The sequence below is a fragment of the Camarhynchus parvulus genome, chromosome 10 (genome assembly GCF_901933205.1).
Source record: "Camarhynchus parvulus chromosome 10, STF_HiC, whole genome shotgun sequence".
Lineage (NCBI taxonomy): Eukaryota > Metazoa > Chordata > Aves > Passeriformes > Thraupidae > Camarhynchus > Camarhynchus parvulus.
Genome location: NC_044580.1, coordinates 4,595,994 through 4,617,414, shown reverse-complemented (window position 1 = coordinate 4,617,414; position 21,421 = coordinate 4,595,994). Strand labels below are relative to the sequence as shown.

The 21,421-nt window shown below is 37.8% G+C and overlaps 1 protein-coding gene across 1 annotated transcript; it reads right to left on the bottom strand.

The window, feature by feature from the left end:
- Positions 1-1,529: 1,529 nt before the first annotated feature.
- NRG4 (neuregulin 4) lies at positions 1,530-17,635 on the bottom strand. Its single transcript, XM_030955461.1, has 6 exons — positions 17,589-17,635; positions 17,433-17,510; positions 13,576-13,669; positions 5,867-6,016; positions 2,072-2,151; positions 1,530-1,549 (listed from the first exon to the last, which is right to left on the bottom strand). The coding sequence occupies exons 1-6, from the start codon at positions 17,596-17,598 to the stop codon at positions 1,530-1,532; spliced, it is 432 nt and encodes a 143-aa protein (XP_030811321.1). The 5' UTR covers positions 17,599-17,635.
- Positions 17,636-21,421: the final 3,786 nt, after the last annotated feature.

Sequence of the window (21,421 nt, the reverse complement as noted above, 5' to 3'; positions counted from 1 at the left end):
TCGAGCACTTGTAGGGTGATCAACCATGTGTCCTCAATAAAGACTCTGCCAGAAGGGCAGAGAAGTTGATGCTGAGCTCAGACAATGGCACAGCTAAACCAGAACCACCAGAGTGGTCTGCAGGGGACACTCAGCAGGTCCTGTAGCTGAGGAAGCTTCAGAGATTAACATAGTGCAGAAAAGGGGGTGGAGGGTGGGGGGGGTCTGCATCAGAATCCAGGAATCCTCCTCTCCAGCATCAAGAAGTGTGGAGATGAATCCCCTGGAACCACTAGAGTGTCTGTCCCAGGCCACATCATGCCTTCCATGTGACAGGATATGGTGTAAGTGATAAAATTGCAACATCTGTGATTAAAGTGTTTTGCTATCCACATTCATTTTGCCTCCATGCTGTTATTTGCTCAACAACCCCTGAGAGAACCCCAAATATATTTACTTATAAGATGCATGTACCAAAAGGCAGGGATAATTGATAGAAAGTTTTGCAGTGCCAAAATGTATACTTCTGTCACTCAAAAGAAGCAAGCATGAGGTTTTAAAGTGGGTAAAGTTACTTAAATGAGTATTCAGCTATTGAGAAAAATGTAAATAGCAGGACTACTCAAAAGATTTTCTCTACATCTATGTTTTTGTACATCTTCAGATTGTTTCTTTCAGAAATAAGAAATCTCTGTTCTGAATTTTCTGTCCTTTCAATTAATGAATTTTCTCAGCTAATCTTCCCTTCAATAAAACCTTATAAATCCCATATAATGACCTGCTTGGTAATGTGCCATTATGGGAACATATCTGATTTTTTGCTGGTTTCTGCCTCCAGTGCTAGAAATAAGTTGAAAAAAAAACCTGTTCAGTTCCCATTTTCTATGCCTCTGACTAACCAGACATTCTCTTTGTGTTGTGAAGGCAAAAAAAAAACATGGACCATGGCAGATGGCCTCTTCTTGTCTGAGTAAGAGAATCCTGTAAGGGACCAAAATGTGGTTTATAATATACTAGTGTGATCAACAGATGTTTATGTGAATAAAAGTAATAAATCTTTGGAGAGGGCAGCATTTTTTTTCAGCCAAGATACCTGTCTCAATAATATTTTGTGTCAAAAATTGACCTGACGAGCAAAATTCCTGATTTCTGCTATGTGAAATGTCAACTGGAATATTCAAGGTAAAGTTTGAATTTCCCTCAGTAGTGAGATTTTCAGAAAAAGACAGACTAAATTAAAAACCATCAAGGAAGATGTCTTACTTAGGAATGTACATCAAACTCTGCCTAAAAATTTTTTTAACCATTATCAATCTGTTTTCTTAGTATTTCTCTTTAATTCTAATTAAAATAGTGTGCCAGGAACCTGGGCAATAAACTACCAATGGTACCTCGTGCTGATGTTCTGTTACAATTAAAAAAAAAAAAAAAAAGAAAAGTAAGTATTAGCTGGGAGAAAGGTGGGGGTTTTCCCCCTACATCTGAAACAAGCCAAATTCTGGACATGTATCACAAATATCAATTTTGTAACTATTGAATCAAGACAGGCTTCAGCTCCTCTGGGGAAATCCTGTGAAAAATGAAAAACCCCTATCAAAAATTCATAATATCACCTGACATCTAAATCCTGTGATATCTCATATTCTCTGTGCAGTGAAAAAAAAATATTGTATTTTATTTATTTCCCATGTAGTAAAACCCAAGATTATCTCATGCATCTAGCTGAGCATTATTGAAAAGCATAAAAAATCTCACAGAATTCAAACATAAATTATAGTGATTTCTGTATAATGGACAGTTTTAAAAGTACATAGAAACTCCATTAAGTGCAACTGTTTAAGTCTTAGATGTCTTCTCCAATATGTCAGCCTCCTGTTTCAGTCAACTTTCTTCTCTCATCTTGCTTACCATGTCACCCTCTACAATTTAGATTCTTAGGGTTGCTCTGCATGTTGTTTCTCCACCATTCTTCCACTCTAATGCTTTAGGCTGTTGTTATTTCTGAAAAATAAAACGTGTCACTTTTAATAACAAAACTTCCTCCTCCACTTGCCTTGTGGAGTCCAGTCATTTAATTTTAAACTGTACTCACTGTTGCAGCCATTGCTGCTTGTAGTTTCAACTAGGTTGGCACCACACTCTGAAGAACTTGTCCTTGGAATGGAAACTTTCCTGACCATAAAAAACAAAAGGGAAACCACAGAGAGAGAGAAAAAAATACACACAGAGTGAAAAATCTTATCAGGGAAGAGACAAATTACTAGAACAATTTTTCCATTGGAAAAAGTGTCATGGATCTTCTCCAATTACTTTCTAACTAACAATCATTGCTTTTGAGAAGCATGTGTTTGAGGGAGAACAGAGATCAGAGGGCAGTACAGCATTTGGAACTACATGGCTTCTCTCCTGAAGGTAATGTTCCTGTTTGTCTGATTTCTTAGGTCTTTATTAAAAAAATTGGTAAATAGCACAGAATTATTTATCATTTCTTTTAGTGTTTGAAAATGATGTGAAATTTTCCACACTTTGTTGAAGAGAAACAAATCTTGTAAATGGAGCTGATCATTTGCTGTCTAGTTCCCTTTCTTTTAATAGTAATCAGACATCTGCTCTCTTGAGAAGAGTCATGAGCTACTCTCTGTTGTGTCCAGTTTGTGTCCTGTGGTGATATAACTCCTCCACAAAGTCTGTTGTCTTGGACAGCTTAAATGGCTTTATTCCTAGACCCTGTTGTTTTGGCTGGCTGAGTTCTCGTTCATCAATATTACACTTACTTTACAGGTCATTTGGCATTTTAGCATGCACTTACAGTGAAATATAGAAATTAATTGCGCATTTATTTTGGTTTTTCCTAGGGTTTGCTCTGTTCCTCTGAGCTATACGTGTGGCATTTGGGCTTATCTATTGCTTTTAAAGAAAAGCTGGCTTATGTGGCACCACTTCTCATCACCTTTCTTATTCTTCTTCCAGTAACCCTGGCAAAATATGTTTCTGGAGGAAGAAGACCAGATGGACCTGGTGTGATAGGTGAATTGCTGGAAGCAGAATATGCCATTTGTTCCTCAGCAGCAACGTAATAATAGCAGGGGGTTTTGTACACTTCCCTGTTTTGTCCATGTCAGAAGGACAGGCTTTATCAGCACTGCTTGTTGGAGAGGGTGGGGGGTTGTTTCAAGTTGGAGAGCAGCTAGATCTGTGTTTGCCCTGCCTCCATGTGCTCTGCAGACTGGAAAAAATAAATCATCAGCTGATAAAAATGTGATGACTCAGTTAAATGCAAAAGGAGAATTATTTTCCACTGTTCACCCAGAGCTTTCATGTGCAGCCCTACTCTTTTATGGATTACTTTCACTGTAAGTTATGATTTAGTTTTATAAGCAGAGCAATGCAACCTCCACCCTTGTATGTTGAATGGATTTGTTTCTAGGGAACATGAAATGCACTTGCACATGGCTTGGTCCTCAAATCTGCCCCAAATAGCCTGAGAGAAAGAAAACTTGGAAAGGAGGGAGGTACAATGATACAGACAAGAAAACAGAGAAAACAAGAGTACTGAGTTCTGTATTCCAAACAATTTGATGTATAATTTTAGGAATTCAGTTTCCTTGTCCTGAACTTCAATTAGTATCTCTTCTTCTGCACCCCTCCAGATTACTGTTTATACTAAAACCCCACTAGAAGCCTCTGCTGAAAGAGCCATGGAAATGCTCACTAACACAGTATCAGGAAAAAGGCTTTCTGCTCTTTGATTGTGGATCAAATGTCTTTGTTCATAAAGTGGAGCAGTGGAAACTTTAGCACAGTATGTTAACATTTTAAACTTAACATATCCTGTCAGGAGGCCAAGTCAAAGATGATGCAAACTCACAGCTAACCCTTGTAAGCCCTAGCTCCACCCTCTCCTAAGATATAGGTGATAGATGAAGTTTGAGAAAAAAGTGGGGATTAATGGCAGCTCTTAGCAATAATGCTCATTCACTCAGCTGAAAAGAGGGGAGTAGATTAAAGTATCCACTTGAGACTCCTCATGTGTTCGTTGCTTCAGCCAAGAGATAAGGACTTGGAGATGTAAAGTGTTTAATTCATAGATGAGTTCTCTCGCAGATGACCATCCTACATCAGCCTCTGAAGTGTAAAGGTAAGACAATTTTAGCCAGTAAGGTTCTTTTATCTGTACTAAAAGAAGTTTATAATGGTTTTACGAGATTTCCCAAATTAGTCTGGTGTGTAAGATGGGGTTCAAGGACAACTATGTTATAACTGACTTGTTGCCCTTTTTATTTTGCTAATAAAGAGGCACTACTACTTGTTCTGCCAGTCAGGTAAAGTGTGAGTAAAGAGAAGTTGATGTTCTAACTATCTAATAACAGAATTTTCACAGACCTGTCATTGCTATCACTCTAAGCTTCTTTACTTGGACCATAAAACTCAATAGATTGTCTCCAGCTTTCCCCTAATTTTACTGTATGTGAAAGAAAAGGGATCTTTTAACAGATTACTCTCTGAAGACTTTTTTACTTCTAAAGAAATACTGTCTGTATCTCTATGAGACTTGAATGAATTTTTCTTAATTTAGTTTAAGCTGTATTTTGTTCTAATAAGTTTATAGTAATTTGAAAATGTTTTTTAGCAAACAACTGCTGTGGCATTCCATGGCTAAGCAAAATTCATTTAATTAAAATTGCTAATGTGGGGGGTATCCTTTACAACAAGGGATTTTTTTATACCAACTGTTTTATCAAATGCTCTCTATCTCTTCTAAATGCATTCAGCTGTGGGAGAAGCTGGCATTCAGTGGGTTTCCATGACAGCAGCTGAGGTAAAACTAGACCAGCTATTCCAAAGGTCGCTCATTGAAAGGCACAGATCAGAAAAGTTGATTTGGCAATGTGACCATGGGAGCACAAAGAACAGAATTGCAAGAACCTTTGGTTATCATAACCTAGGAGAAATGCAGTATAGGAGGAAAGAAAAGCTTCTGCAAGTCTATGATGGTAAAGAATTACAGGGGCTATTAGTTGCCTTATGGAGAGACACAGAGATGCATAAACACATATTATTGGTATATGGCAAAATGAGTTCTTACAAAAAATGCTGAACTCTAAAAATAAAGAGGGGACACAGGTGCATTGCACAGGTGCAAAATAGAGAGGGCATTACAAATGAAGATGTTAAGTTTGTTTGGGTTTGGGGTAAGTGCAGTGATATATGGACAGCATCAAATAGTTGCCTCAATCCCAGTAAATCTTTGTGCTTTCATTCCAAGTCCTAATATGCCTAAAATGCTACTAAAACCAACCCTGCAGCACTTGCTGTCTGGCACTGATGTTTGCCTTCTACTCAAACCTGGATCATCCTGGACAAATTAGTAAGCTCTCTGAGTTGTCCTAAATGCTAGTAAACATCTGCCTGGAAGTATTCTTCAATTTCATTCTTTCCTTGGTTTTCCTTTTTAGACTGGGAGTGGTAGAAGAATTAGGAGCTAGTGGCACCAGCTGCTTCAGTTACCAATTCAGTAGGAACAGTTTCTGATCCCTAAGCACTTTGTTAATTTACCTCTACTTCTCCATCTTTGGACAACATAAGGTAGGCTAATGTTTTAAAATGTTAGCACTAACTCTAGATGGACTGCAAAATCTCAGAGAGGGTGTACTATGGGTGTTTTTTACAAAGCAGCTGTAAGAAAGAGCTTAGAAATGAGAAAACTTCAAGCCAAGAAGTAAATATTACAAGCAACAAGTTGAGACATCCCCATTCATTATGCTGAATAACCATACAACCTTATGGATAATTCATTACATACTTTTACATTCAAATAATTAGTACATGATTACCAGAAGAAATTTCTACTTGATTGAATAGCTTCAGCCTTATGAATCACTTTTACCTGCAAAGGAAGTAGAATGCTCCAATTACAAGAACTCCTAGAAGAAGAAGGGAAGCCAAGAAAGCTGCAAACAGGTCACCTTTTGTTTGGGATTTGATGCTGGGCAGCAAAACTTCCTCACAACGAGCTCCTGTGTAATTCTCAATACACCTGGGAAACCAAGTTGTATTTGGATTAGATGGTAGTTTGTCATCTACAATGAAAAGCACAAAAGGCTTCTGGGTAGAGAACTTGTTATGACTCAATTCAAAGGTTATCTTTGCTTCACAGCAAGTTTTCTTAAAGAATTTCCTCTCACCTTGTATTTCTGGAACACGGGAAATTAGGCATGTTGGGCATCGAGTTTACATTCTGATCCATGCTACTTTTATACATTAAGTTTAATGTACTCATCACTGACAGATTTAATTAATTAAGCCTACTTCTTTAGTGGTAACTGCGTCATCCCACTGGTTCACACACAGTAGTCATGCTTTCTTTTCCCTGTTTCAGGTAACTTTCTGGCTTCCTTTGTTGAAAATAATAGTGTCAGCTAAAGAGATCAAGGAAATGAGAATTCATTGAGGCACAGTACAGCTTAAACTGCAGAAGTAGTTTATGCAGTGTAATAATTCATGCCAGAACATGCTACATGCTTGGTGAATAACTCCCTCTTAGAGAGACCTACATAGAAGTCTTCTCTACTATGCTTATTTTATGTGTTGAGCTTCTGAAAACCTCTTCTGAAGAAAGGATTAAAACAAATATGGTATTTTACCATGGTAAAATGGTATGATATTTTAGTAAATTTAAATAAAATTAGTGGCTTAGTAATTAATATTCAGCCAAAAATAAGTAGGTTGATGTTAAACTAATCTTCATTTATTATGTATTTTGCACTTATTCTGCTACATTTTCTTAAGGAATTGATTTCATTACAGAAAATGGGAAGCACTTCTTTCAATATCTAGATTCTGTGTATATTTTTTATATATGTAAATTTGCTTCTCTCTATTTGTATTACTAAAGATCTTGCTCCTTCTTGCTATTTCTGGCACTGAAGTCATAATAATCTGTGACATAAGCAATTTCAGGCTCCAGCTGAGAAAAATGGGCTAAACTCTGCAACATACTTGAAGTTCTCAACTGCCACTGGCAGCTGCAAGGTATAATTTCAGATGAGGGGTAAGAAGGTGGAGAGGGGAGGAACTGCCAAAAAAGAAGAATGTTTAGCATATCTAACTAAGACCAAAAGATCCCTGTGAGTTTTCTGACATGATGCCTGATCCCACTACACTTTCTGTAGGTTACGGACCAGTATTTCAGTACTGCTGCCCTAAACCACTGCACAAAGACTTACTACCCTTTTATTTTAATTCTTTGTCTTTGGAAATATAATAGAAGATTTAGACACTAAAAAAAGACATCTAATTATCATCATATATTAAAGCTCTGCAACTGATCAAACAGACAGCACTTACTAAGGACAATCTGAGGCTTTTCAAAGTCATGATGTTTCACTGCTGGGAGAAGCAAGGGTAGGCAGACTGCTCTGATTGCTTGAGATAATGTTCCAGATATTTATTATAAGTGTAGTGGCTTTTCAGTGGCCTATTTCTGAAATACTGTAGAATACTTTAAGAATAGAAGTGTAGTTTGAGTGGGGCATTGTTCTCTAGCAAGTGAGAGAGAAATGCTTTGGAGAGCTGAATAGAGTAACAGGGAAAGAAAATGGAATAAGAAATTCATAGGAGTATTCTTGAATAGCAATGAAAACTGGAGAATAATGCAAGGCTAAAATGATACAGGAAGAAAAAAAATAGGTTTTGGCATCAAATTAAGGCTCATGGAAAAGTTCTAAAGTGTAAAGGGAATAAGTCAGTAGCCTAAAGAGCAGAATATAGCAGGAGGAAGACAAGACAGTCACAGCTGCAGAGAGCTGCACAGAGGATCAGGTAGAGGGTAAGAGTTACTGAACTGTTGTGATACAGGAGAGTGAGTTGGTGTGAACAGTGCATGGGAGCTGTATTCATGTTCTGCAAAGACAGGAGGAAAAGAATTGGGAATGTGTTGACAGCACAGCAAAAGGGTCACTGAGATCATAGCACTTCCTACAAAACAGAAAACAGAGCCAGATGCTTAAGGTAGTCACAAGTCTTCAAAAGGGAAAAGAGCTTGAAGGCCCAAGATGGTAAGGGGAAAACTATAGTGATACGAATCCAAGGTTATAGCAAAAAGAAAAAAGCCTATGCTAAAGAAGCACATGCCAAACTTAAGACATCCTGGATGCTGAACCTTTTAATTCTGCATGGTTGTAACAAAAACAAGTTGTAGAAATATAACTAGCTGGTTTGACAGTATCTGTTTAACTGTGAGCAATGCATTAGGGATTACAAAACTACCCATCCACTTTCTCTAAACTTGCTGGAAGTTATTCCGTGCTACCTAGAAAATGCTGTCATATAACCTCAAAATTATGTAGGTTTTCATAGAAACATGAAAATTAAGATGAGGTGTCTTTGGGTTACATTTTAATAATAAAATTATAGCTAATGTGACCAAGCTGTGCTACAGTTATGGCATTTCTGAAAATCCAGATGTTCAAATATTGGTTTGAACAAGCTTTTATAAAGTCACCTTTCCTGATGTACAAATAGGTAAAGGCCTATGTTAAAGACAGAAGCAACTGATGCTTTAAGACAACCAGGAAAGGTTTCTTCTGCAAGTCCTTTGGCAGACTTCAGTAATTAGCAGTAGAATTCTCTCAGAAGACCTGCTTATCCTGTTGCATTGGAAAGTTCCAATAATTTCAGTGGAGTTACACATGCAGTGACTGCAAGCAAGACAGAAACAGTCTCTAAGGAGCACATGGGCTGTGAACATAACCCAGAACCATGGTGTCTGTGCAGCCTCTCCTGGAGGCCCTCAGTCTTACCATACACACCTCAAAAGCCAGGGGCAGCTCTGTTTATCCTGTTTGTAATGGATGCCCAAAGCAGCACAGCAGTTAAGAGCAGCTGTTGACATGGCAGGCACTGCTGCACCTGCACCTGAATGAGTTGGGGCAAACCCCAGAGGAGCCTGGAGCAGGCTGCAGCAAGGGGGAGTTGCACTCACTGTGTTTGTGCTCCCTGGCCAGGTGTTGCTGTTGCACATCACCTGCAGGCTGTTAACCTGCAGGTGCAGGTTAACAACTATGCAGCATTCCAGAGTTGATTTTTAAAATGGAAAAAAGGTCTTTTCCCCTCTAAGAAAATTGAATTTCTAATTCAGAATTGAAAGACAGCAGACTTCAATGTTTGAGGAAAATCTGTGACTAAAACCTCCCATTTTCAGCTGGCATCCAGATTTCTGCTCTCCTAGATGGCTGCACACATGTGCACACACACCCACACCTCTTGTCAGATGACATGAGCCAGCCTTAGATGTTGTATACAAATGTCCCATAGGAGCTCCAGACAAAACACCAGCATATGGAAAGAAATCCATGGAATCTTTCAGCACAGGGTATTAATCACATCAGCATCAATGCAAGGTGGAAGAAAATACACTGCATTGGATAAGATGTCAGGAGATGACCAGCAGGTGTGCAATTACATTGATCCTTTACAATCTGATTAGTAAGTAAAACCTAAGAGCCTTGCAGTAACAGAGGCATCACTGCTGTCTCCCTTCAGATGCTGCTTGTTGGACACTGCAATGATCCTATGGCACTTGGATTTAGCAAGAAGGTGAAGTTTCTTTCTTTGCCAGACTCTAAGGTGGGCATCATAAGGAAGTATCTGACACACTGTAAAAGCGGGAAGTAGAATTTGAGTCAAATATGCAGATTCTCACCGCTTTGCATTATACTATCAGGGTGTTGACTTTACTTTTCGTTTAGTCTTCCTTTAGTCAGAAAAATTTTGGATACTTCTTGGTATAAAAACTATTTCCATGTAAATACAAAGCTCTGAGCAGAAAAAGACGAGAAATTATCTGCTTGTCAATACAATTCAGATTACATGGCTGATAACTTCAAAATCAACATAATCTTCAGTCTGTAGCAGACTCCTAAAAGTTGTCCTAATACATACAGTCTAAGAACATCTAGTAAGTATGAAAAAGAATTTAGAGCCAAAGTGAATAAGCAAAGTTAATTGGGCACCTAAGCAACTCTTTAAAAATTTTGCATTTAGAGAAGTTTCAAAACTGTTACTCTCTAGACACTGAGAGTAAAATAAAATGCTCCTACTGGAGAGAAGTTGAAAGAATGGATTATTCTTCTCTAAAAGAAAGGCTTATTCTCCCCTCCCTTAGCTATGTGTTTATATGGGAAGGTTTCCCTATCTGGCAGTTATAATAATTTGGATTGGTAATAGTTTTCAAACACATAAGACAGTGTTGCATTTTATATCTTATGTCCCATTAAAAAGAAATCCTAATTACTGACTCTTTTTAGCTATACTTTTGGTGTGTATTCTAACTTTCATTACTACCTTTCAAGCCAAAAGCAGAACTGAAAAATACTAATTGTTCAGTTTGTTTTCATAAGAACCTGAGGTACATTAAAGTGTATTTTTGAGGCAGAGAAAGAAGAAAAGCTCAGATAACTAGGAAGCCCTTCCCTGGCAACTTGTAGGGTGCATATTCTGAAGGCTGAAAGTACAGCAAGTGTGTGACTTGTGGGGATGTCTGAAAGGGGAATGAAGGGCCCATGGCAGAGAGCCAGGCAAGGAGGGAGCATACAGAAAGTGGGAGAAGGAATTTGCATGGCATTTACTGGATTACTGTAGGAAAGGTGGAGGAGAGATTCCATTAGGATGGAAGCAAAGGAAGGGAAAAAGGAAGAGATATCCCTAAAGATGCTCAGGCATTTCAGGGAGGAGATTTGCAAGGCCTGCCTGTGACTCTTGCAGTACTTAGCCCTGGGCAAAGCAGGATCCCTGTCCCAAAATGAGAGCGTTCACTGATAATTTCTGTGTGTACTGCCCTCTGAAGCAGAGTTCTGTGCATGTTGTCTTATACCATCTGTATTTTGCTTGAAATACAAAAAGAATGCTCTCAGAAATCTGCCAAGCATAAGAAAAAAATGGGAGTACCAGAGCTTCCCCTCAGAAACCAAAATCTTCACTTGATTCTGCAGTGCATTAATTGGTGATGATGGGACAGCTGTGCATCAGGTGCTGAGGCAAACAGCTTTCTGCCTTGTGTTTTATGATGCACCTGAGGCAGCTGCTTTTCCATCCTCCTCTGTCCTGCTGCCTGTTTATTTAGTTCATTTGAGTGTTCCTGGCTTTGAAGCTCCTCTGGTTTATGGTGACAGGTGTGCCTTTTACCGCTGAGAACATGAACTCTTTGTTGGAAAGCAGTGAGGGAAGATGGCAGCTGAGCAACCTCATGTTTTAACACATGTCAGCTGTATTTAAAATCTGCTCCTGTTGCACATGGAGGGGGTCAGTTAATGTTCAACAGATACTAAATCTCTGCCTTGTATATATCTATTTGTGATTGATAAAAACCCCCTGAAATTCCAAAGGTAAAGAGCAGCTCTTCATTTGTAGCATGCTACAAAACACACATTTCTAAAGAATGATCCATTTTTCTTAGTCACATAGTGAAATTACTTCCACTGATGTTGCACAGGGTAATCTGGACTAACTGCTGAGCACAACACATTTGTGTGACCAAGTACCATGTCAAGGCAAATGTGTTTTAAGGTACTTTTACAGTTTGCTAATCTGTTCTTTCTCCATCTCCTTCTTTTAATTAACAATCATTCAGCCCTTGAGTCTAAAAGTGCTCTGAGTTTCCTTTCAGTAGGACATGACCATGTGAGAGCACTGGGGAGCTTTGGGTGGGATTTGGCAGAAACCTTCATCAAAGAAACTGCGCAACTGTGTGATGATGCCAGTCGTGAAGTTCCAAAGCACCAAATATTTTCTGAATTCTGCTGAATAGTGATGCATTTTTTCTGTTGTTTCTATTCACATCACTGCTGATTACTAAGATATCTGTGTGTAAACAAAACCTTTCTCATCTATAATTAGCCTTCTCTGACTGATTAAGGAACATGCTTAGAATGAGGATGTGCTTAAATAGAATGCTGCTATTTAAACCCATCTAACTTCATAATCAACCACTAGATACAGAAAAAAATAGTTGAAAACTTAAATGCAATAAGATTGCCTGAGTATAACAAAAATGCTCCTAAGATGTTACTTTTCTGCTTCAGCAGATTATAAAATCCTAAAGTACCTGAACTGAAAATTACTTCATTTGGAGCTGTTAAGGTGGAAATTATCTATGCTGACTGGTTTGTGCTCCTGAAGAATGAATTTTTCTGAGTATTTGTTACTTCATATTTATAGTTATTGCATTGAATACATATTCCTTGTCACACAGTCCCGTAGTAGTTAGGAGGGTGCTTTGAAATTGTGTAGCAGCTGCTCTTCAGTTTAACCATTCATTTTTCATTTATGTACAATAATACAGGATTCCTTCTAGGAAAAAAACATATCTATTTCAAAATGTTTTACTTTTTTTGTGTAGTATTCATTTTATATTGCATAAGCTTGCAAGGTTTAGCACATACAATAAATCACCACACAGCACTTCAGAGCTTTAATCTCACTTCTGGATCTGATTCATTGTGACACTGAACAATGACAGTGATATGCTGTGTGTATTTTTCAATGAGCATTTATCACAAAATTGCCTCTTTTAGTAAATGAGTTTACATGCTTGAGTTTAAGTATTTAGATGGAACTGTCCCAAACAAAAGAATGTTTTAAATAGGCATCTGGGAAAAGATGTTGTTTCCTTCTTCAACTGTTTTATCCAGTTATCATTAGTTATAGCTCAAGACAGAAGAGGGAACAAAAGTTGCCATAGAAGAAAAAAGATAATATCCTGAAGTGTATCTAATATTTGTCTGAATGCCTATTTTTTGTTAAGCAAACCCATTAAATCAACCATAATTTATTTTGATGAAGAACTCAGAATTAGTAAATTCAGGACTGTGAAAAGTGATGGTTTTATTTAGCATCTTATGTCTTGTTAAATCAGAGAATAAAAAGATAAGGCAGTATTTATGCAGGAAATGTATCCACATGCAAAACCAGGAAGTGCTTCTTTTCCAGTTTGCTACATGGGCTTGGGCAGGAAGAATGGTTCTGTTATGGAGGGGTGTAAGAAGTATCTCTATCTGCTACCTTGATGTTTCTTTATCAAGTAGTCTTTGGCTGTCACTATAAAGCTGCTGTTTGGGTATTTCAGCATGATTTGAAGAACACAGTAAGTCTTGAATTACATTCTTTTTTTCCCTCTTAAAAGATTATATTATATTTTGTGTCTCTGCATTTTGATCAGGTCAGGCCATTTTATATTATAAAAATTTTTGCAATATAATTAACTTGTAAGAAAAACTGTACTTTGCCTTTCCCACAGTCTATATTCCATGAGGCAAAGGGTATTTTGTTCTTTCTGTATTGTAATAAGGAAATATGGCTCTAATTATAGATATAATCCTGAATGCATACATAACTGAATACTGTTCCACCTGCCAAGTAAGTATACACATTTCTTTTTCTCATATCACCATGTCTCTGTAAACTAGGTAAGCAATAGGTAATTGGTATTTTCTTTTAGATAATGCTTTAGAAGGGATTCCTTAAAGAAGGAAAATGGAGAAACAGTCTTTAGACAGCTACTGTCCAATACTTAAACACACAAACTTCAGTTTCACTGACCTGCAGAATGGACTGGATACAGTAGGAATCATATAACAAATCCCTCCATTTAGACAAAAAGATCCATAACTGGTGCCACAGAGTTCTTCATGATCTTAAAAATAAGACCAAAAGAAACACTGAGAAAAACAGACTTCAAACCAAAAAACCACAAAAATAAACTACCACACAAATGAAACCAGCCTATGAGGAAAAAAGGTAGCAGGCCAGCAACACAGAGCACTGTTTTGCTGAACAGTTTCATGTAACAGTATGGAGAAAAGATCACAAATTTATCACCGTATCAGATGTGAAAGAGATAAATTGGATGAATAAAGCAAACTTTCTCTTGCAGTGAGAAATTCTCCATTACTTCCTTTGCCTCTCATAAGCACTCACACAGTGAGTCCAGTGGCTCACACCATGACCCAGGTGAAGTCTGGTTTCTCCTGTTCCAGTGGCACAAAGCACCTTTAGCTGAACTGGCTCCTGCAATAGAGTCAGTCAGTGCAGAGGCACCCAGTGCCAGGTAAGGGCCAGGACATTGTGAGGCTGCACTGAAGCTGAAATGGGACACTGGGACACCCTGGGCTTCCCCACCCAATTCTCAATTTCTCAATGGCCAAACCAAGGCACAGCCTGCAGCACTCCCTTATGTACAGGACTGCTGGCTACAATATCCTTTCCACAGATCTCAAAAAGGCTTCTTCCTAACTCAGTAGGCTTCTTAGATGAATTCCTAATGTGTTAAACATAACTAGGCATTCTGGTAACACCCCAAATACAGGACACTAATGTTGGCACTTGTAGCAGCACTTGTCCATTTTGTGCTTAAAAAGCACATCTAACTGTACCACTTCACTCTTCCTGAAAGCAGTCTAAATTTGGAAGTTGGACTGAATGTATTTATGACACATTTAATGCATCAGTAACTCATTTTATATATACGCATCTAATATTTTTATATATTTCTTCCATCTTATGAAACCACAGTATCTCAATCAAAACAAAAATAGACCAGTCTTCTGACATCACAGGGGTGATAGTCATGTGTTGCCTCACACTTTAGGTGTTCTTGCTGTTATTTCTCTCAGAAGTTCTGAAAACCAGAATTCTGCTGTGTCACTATTTATGTATAGAAGACATGTTCTATACATAACAGAGTTAAGAGGAATCAAGATTTTAGTTTTCTTATTTGTCCTTCAAGAAAAAGAGTTAGGGTTCCCCTTTATTCCTGCAGAAAAATAAAAAGTAAGAAGTGTGGCTGTAAGACATTCTACCCTAGAGAGACCTTCTACAACTTATCTAAAATAAGCCAGGCTTTTCTAAGAGTGGCAGAAATGCTCAGCTACTTCTACTCCTGTGCAAAAAATCATTGTGCATCCTGCTATCCCCTAGGCCAGCTCTACCAATTCTACTCTCCCTTCTTCTCCTATATTCTTCCCTTTCTATGGCAGCATATTGATGCAGAAGTGTAAGTCCTTACATTATTTTAAGATGAAGACAGTTATACCCCAGGGCCCAAGAGGAATTCAGTTTCATGTTCCTGTTACTGAGGTAGTACCAGCATCCAAATGGTAACTGGACCTTCTTGCCTGTGTGCAGATAAATTAGGAAGCTGGAGGAGGGGAGAAGAAAGGCTGAAAAGATTGTTCATGTTTGACCTTGTTGCACAGAAATGTGTGTTCTGTCCTACCTTGTTAGAAGTTAAATGGAAATTTATTTTAACTCTGAAACTTTCTGTGCTTATCTGCTGGCAATTCATTTACTGCAAGTTCGCAATTAAAAGACTTTTAAAATTATTTTGTATGGGTAACTGTACAATTGCAATAGGAATAAAATGGGAATGGGAGAAAACAAGGAGGTTTTTAACAAGAACTACACCTTAGTTGATTTTCATTCTATTCAAACATAACAGTGGGCCTCCTGTGAGAGTTTAATTCAGTTGAAGGCTACATCCTTCCTTAAATCAAGAGAGGGCACTGAACACATCAGCAGTGTATCAGAATATCTATACAATTTTAAGAATCAAGTGAGAAAAACAAAACTCCCAACTTTGACCTGCTCTCAACTCTGTTAAGTGTCTGAGGGAGTTAACTGTTGAAATTCTAGCAGACAGAAAAGGAAGATGATAGAAGGTGGGCCCTGCAGAAAAATCCTTTTGAACGGCTCACGGAAAGGTTTCAAAGGAATTCTCATGAGAATTAATGAGAATTTGTTAGCCTCCTTAAAATCCTGCCTCGTTGCTTCTATTTCTTCATCTTTATGCAGAAATAGATCTGCCTCACCCTGGCACAGGGGCAGAGCACTGAAGAATGCTAAATGCCTCCAGTCATTCATGCCTTGGAACATCTGGGAGAATGAACACTGTTAGGGTGTGATCTTTGTATCAAGGACCAGCTCTGCAGCCCAACCAGGCATTTCTGCTCTGGCAAAATACCTCAGGCACTTTCTCTTAGGTCTATTAGAGAAAAGTGAGAGAGGTGGAGAGACAGAACAAAAAGTGCCTAGGAAGCCTTTGAAACCTTTTTGATTGTAATTACAGACAATTTTTCTATAGGCTATTTCTTTCTAGAAATAGACTTTTCTTCCAATACTAAGGGGAAAATGGTAACCTTAATTTCAGCAGTAATGAGAAACTTGAAGAAACGTCTATGTCCACCTTGATCAGGTACTCCTTTTTTCCATCCAGTTGTGCTTTTCATTAGTTCTATTTTGTGTTTTAATACTTTGCTACTGATTAGTAAAACTATTTGAGTAACACAATATAAGATAGATGTTAGAATTATGAAAGACAATCAAAGAAATTCAGGAAGCTTTAACACCAAGAAAAAATATTACTAACAAATTGTAATTTGCTACAACACAAAAATAGGTATTATTGTACTCCACACCTATGATATTGAAATGCAGTAGCTTGCTGCAAATTTCAAAGTTACAGCTCTGTATTTATAGACAGGAAAGTGTGAAAGCACCAGTTTACCCCTTTAAATCAACAGTCAGTGATGCAAAAGAGTATACTGGAGAATCAGAAGGGGTTCAATACAAGCCAAAACCCAATTACATTAGCATTGGTGAATGTGTTATGATTTTTCATGAGGTAAGTCAATACATTATATTAATCTAAAAATGCAAATTGTATGCTTTGAAAGTCAAATGTATACTACAGTCAGACTCCATAATGAAGATAGAGACAAGAGATGATGGGCAATTAAAAAAATACAAAAGATTTAGCTTTAAAATTAATAGAACTCTATCAATGTACGTTGTACATAACATGTAAGTATGTATTTTGATACCACCTTTGAGAGATTTAAGAGAAGTAGGACTCAAAAGCTTCTTCTTTAAAAAATTGGATTTTGGTGGAAGAAGTGAAGAGGAATAAAATGAGGTTGTTCTTTCTAATGCTAGACTGAATACTTAAAACTGACTGAGGTAATAGCAACCTCTAAACACACGTATGCTTAATCATTCTTTTTGAGGACATGCAGATGTCCTGGTTTCAGCTGGGATAGAGTTAATTTTCTTCCTGGTAGCTGGTACATCGCTGTGTCCCTAAACTGTCTTGTCTGTTTGTATTTAAACTTTTGTAACCTGACTGTCCTGACTTTAAAAAATAACCAAATGCAGGCTCAATATCATCTTAACCCCAAAGAGCCAGCCAGCCTTGATAATCCACAGGTAGACTCAGCTATCTTGCCTAGTCCAGAGGCTAAAGTATTGGACTGCTAACACAAACAAGGGAGAGAGAGGAGTGGGAAATGTTGGCAGAAGGTAAAAGGGGGCTGATGCATGCTCACTTGTAAGCAGCTTTACGCTGCACACTAACCAGCCACACATTGAAATATTAGTATTGATCAGAGCAAACATCTCCTTACAGGATTTGTACCACTGGCTGATAAACTCTGGTGAGGGATGGCATCTCTGCAGAGCAGTTGTGACAGTCCCAGTGGCAGCTATCAAAATCAATGCCATTTCAGTGATTTCCAATGATATAGATGGATGTATCCAAGTAAAGACTTGGCGGAAGTTACCTGTTCGCATATTATTCCCACAACAATTTTTGTTCTTGGTCAGAGGCAACAGCACCTAAAGACAAACATGTAAATTAAGCATATAATTTTTGAACCTGGTGTCTTTTTCCCCTGAAGAAACACCTATTGGAATGCAACTTTCAGTGTTTCTGCTAAGACATCCGTTGCACTCTGACAGTAATGCACTGTTATATGTAAGTTCCATTAATTCACAGTTAATGGCAAACATTCAAGACTGCTGTCAAGTTCAGTGAATCCCTGAAGGCAGAATAAAACTAAATTCAGACTAAAGCATGTTTAAACAATGAATACGGTTTAAAAACTGCCATGCTTATTCAGAATTGTAATATCTGATGCATTAAGGCAGTCTGATTGATTCTGGCTAGCTAATTAGATTGACACTTGCACCTTGAAAGACAGTGCACACAACTGAACCATTCCTCAGACTGCTAATTAGTCAGGTAAGATCTTGGTGGTAAAACTCTTCCATTCCACAAACAAGAACTTTCTAATTTGTCATTTCTCAGAGTCAATCTGTGTTTCACTTGAATGTCCCTCATGTCTGGATGTCAGGTGAAATTAGTAATATAAGCTGTGAATTTATCAGAACTTGTACAATGATTTTTTAAATTTTCAATAGAAACCCTCTGCCTGGACAGAAACCAATGTTCACTTGACATTGCTAAAAGAATCTTATTCTGTAGACATGCCAACTCTATAACCATCTATCCTAGCTATATTCTGTTTTCTTGTTATATAGCCAAGATTTGCTGTACCAAATAGGTTACTGAACAAGTCTAACATAATAGATCATTTTGTCATGTTTGCTTTCTTTCTTCAGAGTGTATGTAAAGTAAATACTTAAGCAATTTATCCTATATTGGAAGATTTTTTTTTAACCATTAAATGATCAAATAAACTATCAGCTTTATGATAAATAGTTGCCTATACTGCAGCTTTAACTAACAGCTGACTTTCTGTAGAGGCCCATTTCAAAAGGCGTAATGCATTTGTACTTACTTTACAAGCAGCTGGTTCTGGTTTTCATGGGACCTCACGTGGCTTCTCTAGCTTTTTAACTGTCCTGTCCATACAAGACAATGAGAACTGGCAGCTCCCTGTGACTCTGGGCTGTAACAGCAAGGTCCCCACCCAAAGGTGTCCTCTCAAGCTGGCTCACAGCTCCACTTTGCTCTGTGTACAGAAGCAAGAACAATTAACACAGCATGTGGCACTTCAGAACTAAAACCTTTTCAAAAGAAATAAATCAGGAGATTCATTTTTCTAGCAGTCAAGATCTGGATTCTATATGTGCTGTTGAAAAGGTTTCCAGTTTACATACAGGGCAGTGGGGCGAGGTTACAACAAAGACAAACACATGTACAGGGGCCAAGGACAGAATAGGGTAACACCCCTCATGCTCACAGGATTACTTGTATATTTTTCTAGGGTTACCAGTACTAAAGTTTATCGCTGAATTCAAAATACTCACAAAATGTAGTACATGTAAATTGTATCATACATATATTTTACACTGGCATCAAAAATCTGATTTAAATTTGTGTTTTATGGGAGCAAATAATCTTTGCTCATTTAGTTTCCCTTTTCACAGAAAGCTCCACAAAATTGTATAATATTCAATAACTCTCATAAAATATAAACAGGATATATAAACTAAATTTCATTACTAGCTCCTGTACTAGATTTAATTAGGATATGAATCCTTGAATTGACAAAACAGCTTGAGTTTTGCTACTGCCAAAAGGAGATCTCACATTTCCTCTCCTTCATCTTACAGTCAGTATGTACCTCAGTATCTCTGGTGCCACTCCTGGTCTATGTTCAACTTTTTCAGAAGATGCTTAAATCCAATGATCTGGCAGAAAATCCCTTAGGGCAAGCTGATGGTTTTCTACTGCATTAGCGTGTTAAGTGGATGTGCTATGCAACTCATCAGCTCTTTGGACTAGGACTAATTGTTCCATGTAAAACAAATTGTTTATAAGCTGAGTGTAGAGAGCAAGACAGCTTGAGGAAGGCTGTGGGGCTACTGATCGTTTATTTTCAAACTCTGTTGCCTGTGTATTCAAGGAAATAGGGGGTGACAAAGGGAGGGAGTGAAAATACTTCCCTGCCACTGTGAAAGCATAACTTTATTTTTTAATTCTGATAATAAGTATCACAATATGGGTCTAAAGATGGTTTTTTAAAGAGGTGTTGCTGACAGCATTCACAGCTTTGACTTTTTTGTTTCTAAGACTGAGAAGTACATAATTAGGTAATGATGTATTTAGATGTTTTTCTTTGAGGTGTTGCACTCTGAACAAAAGTTCAAGTATGTATCAGTGTTCTAAAAAGAATAAACTGGACTCTCTATCTCATTAGATAATAAGATGATATATTTAAAGAAAAGAAAGCACTGCAGCAGAAATTGTTGCTAAATTTGATTGTACCTCAGGTCTGTGTGTGCACTGAGTTCATACTAGAAACACAAAGATCATCTGTGCACCTTTCTTGCACTTTCCAAACTGAGTCTTCCTCTAGATGCAGATATAGCCTATGCTCACAGAAACTAAAAGTCCAATTGTATGAATGCTCAAATGTTTGTCTTCCATGTATCTTGGGGGTTTGTGAAATGTTACTTTGTATATCCAGTTAAGAGTATTTTAATCTGAAATTTAAAACATAGCCTATTTTGCTCTGTGCCAGCTTGTTAAAAAATCTTATCAGTTCTACCCTTTTCCCCTCATCTTTGTCATCTATACTGATGTTAGAATAGTAATGCATTGTTTGAAATGCTTGTACATGAAAGTTAGGTCACCTGTGTATACTGAGATATATTGAAACAAGCCTTGAACTTGTTAGATTTGTCTTTAAATGAACCTGTGTGCTTTACTCCCCATCTATTTAAATCAGAATCTGTATTGCCTCTTGGCTTTGTGTACTTTTACTGGTTAGCTGGCCTTAGCATCCACAGTACCTGTAAGTCTTAATGAGCATAGGCAGATAAAAATCAAGCACTGAATAATGATTTGGGCTTTGGTTTATGGATCTTTGCTATTCAAACACTTAAAATTAATCTCTATATAAACGCTCCCCCAAATTAAAGAAGATGGTTTCAGTCATGTGGCTATTTCAAATACACATTGTTTGTACATTCAGATTAAGTTGCACCTTAGAGCTGTCTCTGAGAATGGGATTTTACTGCATTATGTATTCTTTCTAAAAATCAAAAAAGGTAAAATCTCATTCTGCCCCAATATTGAGCTCAAATATTTGGTCATGAAAACAATGAAGAGGAAAAAATTTAAAAATTGCTTATTATGCTGATTAAATATAAATTTCCTTCTGAGATGTCCTTGATACCTGTCAAACAGTCAGTAGTCCACACCTCATACTTTCTCCAAGAGCCAGGAACTATCCTGAAGTCTTGTTAAAAGGAGTCTGTTTTTTCTCACCTAGGTATAACTTCTCATACCTTCAGTGCCTGAAGCTCATAACTGATCCGAGCACAGAAAATCATCAGGCATCAGAAAAAATCCATCAGACTGTCTGAAACTGATGCCTTGTGAAGGCTGGCCTACAACAGAGGCTACATGCAGTTAAAGGGATTTTTTAAGAGGCCTCCATGGATCCACCTTGGGCAGTACAAAAGCCCAGCCAGAGCTGCACCCAGGATGAACCAAAATGGACAACTGGTCACGAGGTCTCTCACTTTTATAAGTTCTGCTCCATTTGCATATTGGGGTTACTTGTCCAGTTGTAGCTCTAGGTTATGGAGTCCCATCCTTCTTGTTTTTCTCTCTTCAGTCCATGTTGTTTATGCTCTTGGG

Coding starts and splice junctions, on each gene's coding strand:
- NRG4 (XM_030955461.1), bottom strand. Junction 13,670..17,432: donor CAGCCAGTGGTACAAATCCT/GTAAGGAGATGT, acceptor CTTATTTTTAAG/ATCATGAAGAACTCTGTGGC. Junction 1,550..2,071: donor AAGCAGCAATGGCTGCAACA/GTGAGTACAGTT, acceptor CATTTTTCACAG/GATTTCCCCAGAGGAGCTGA.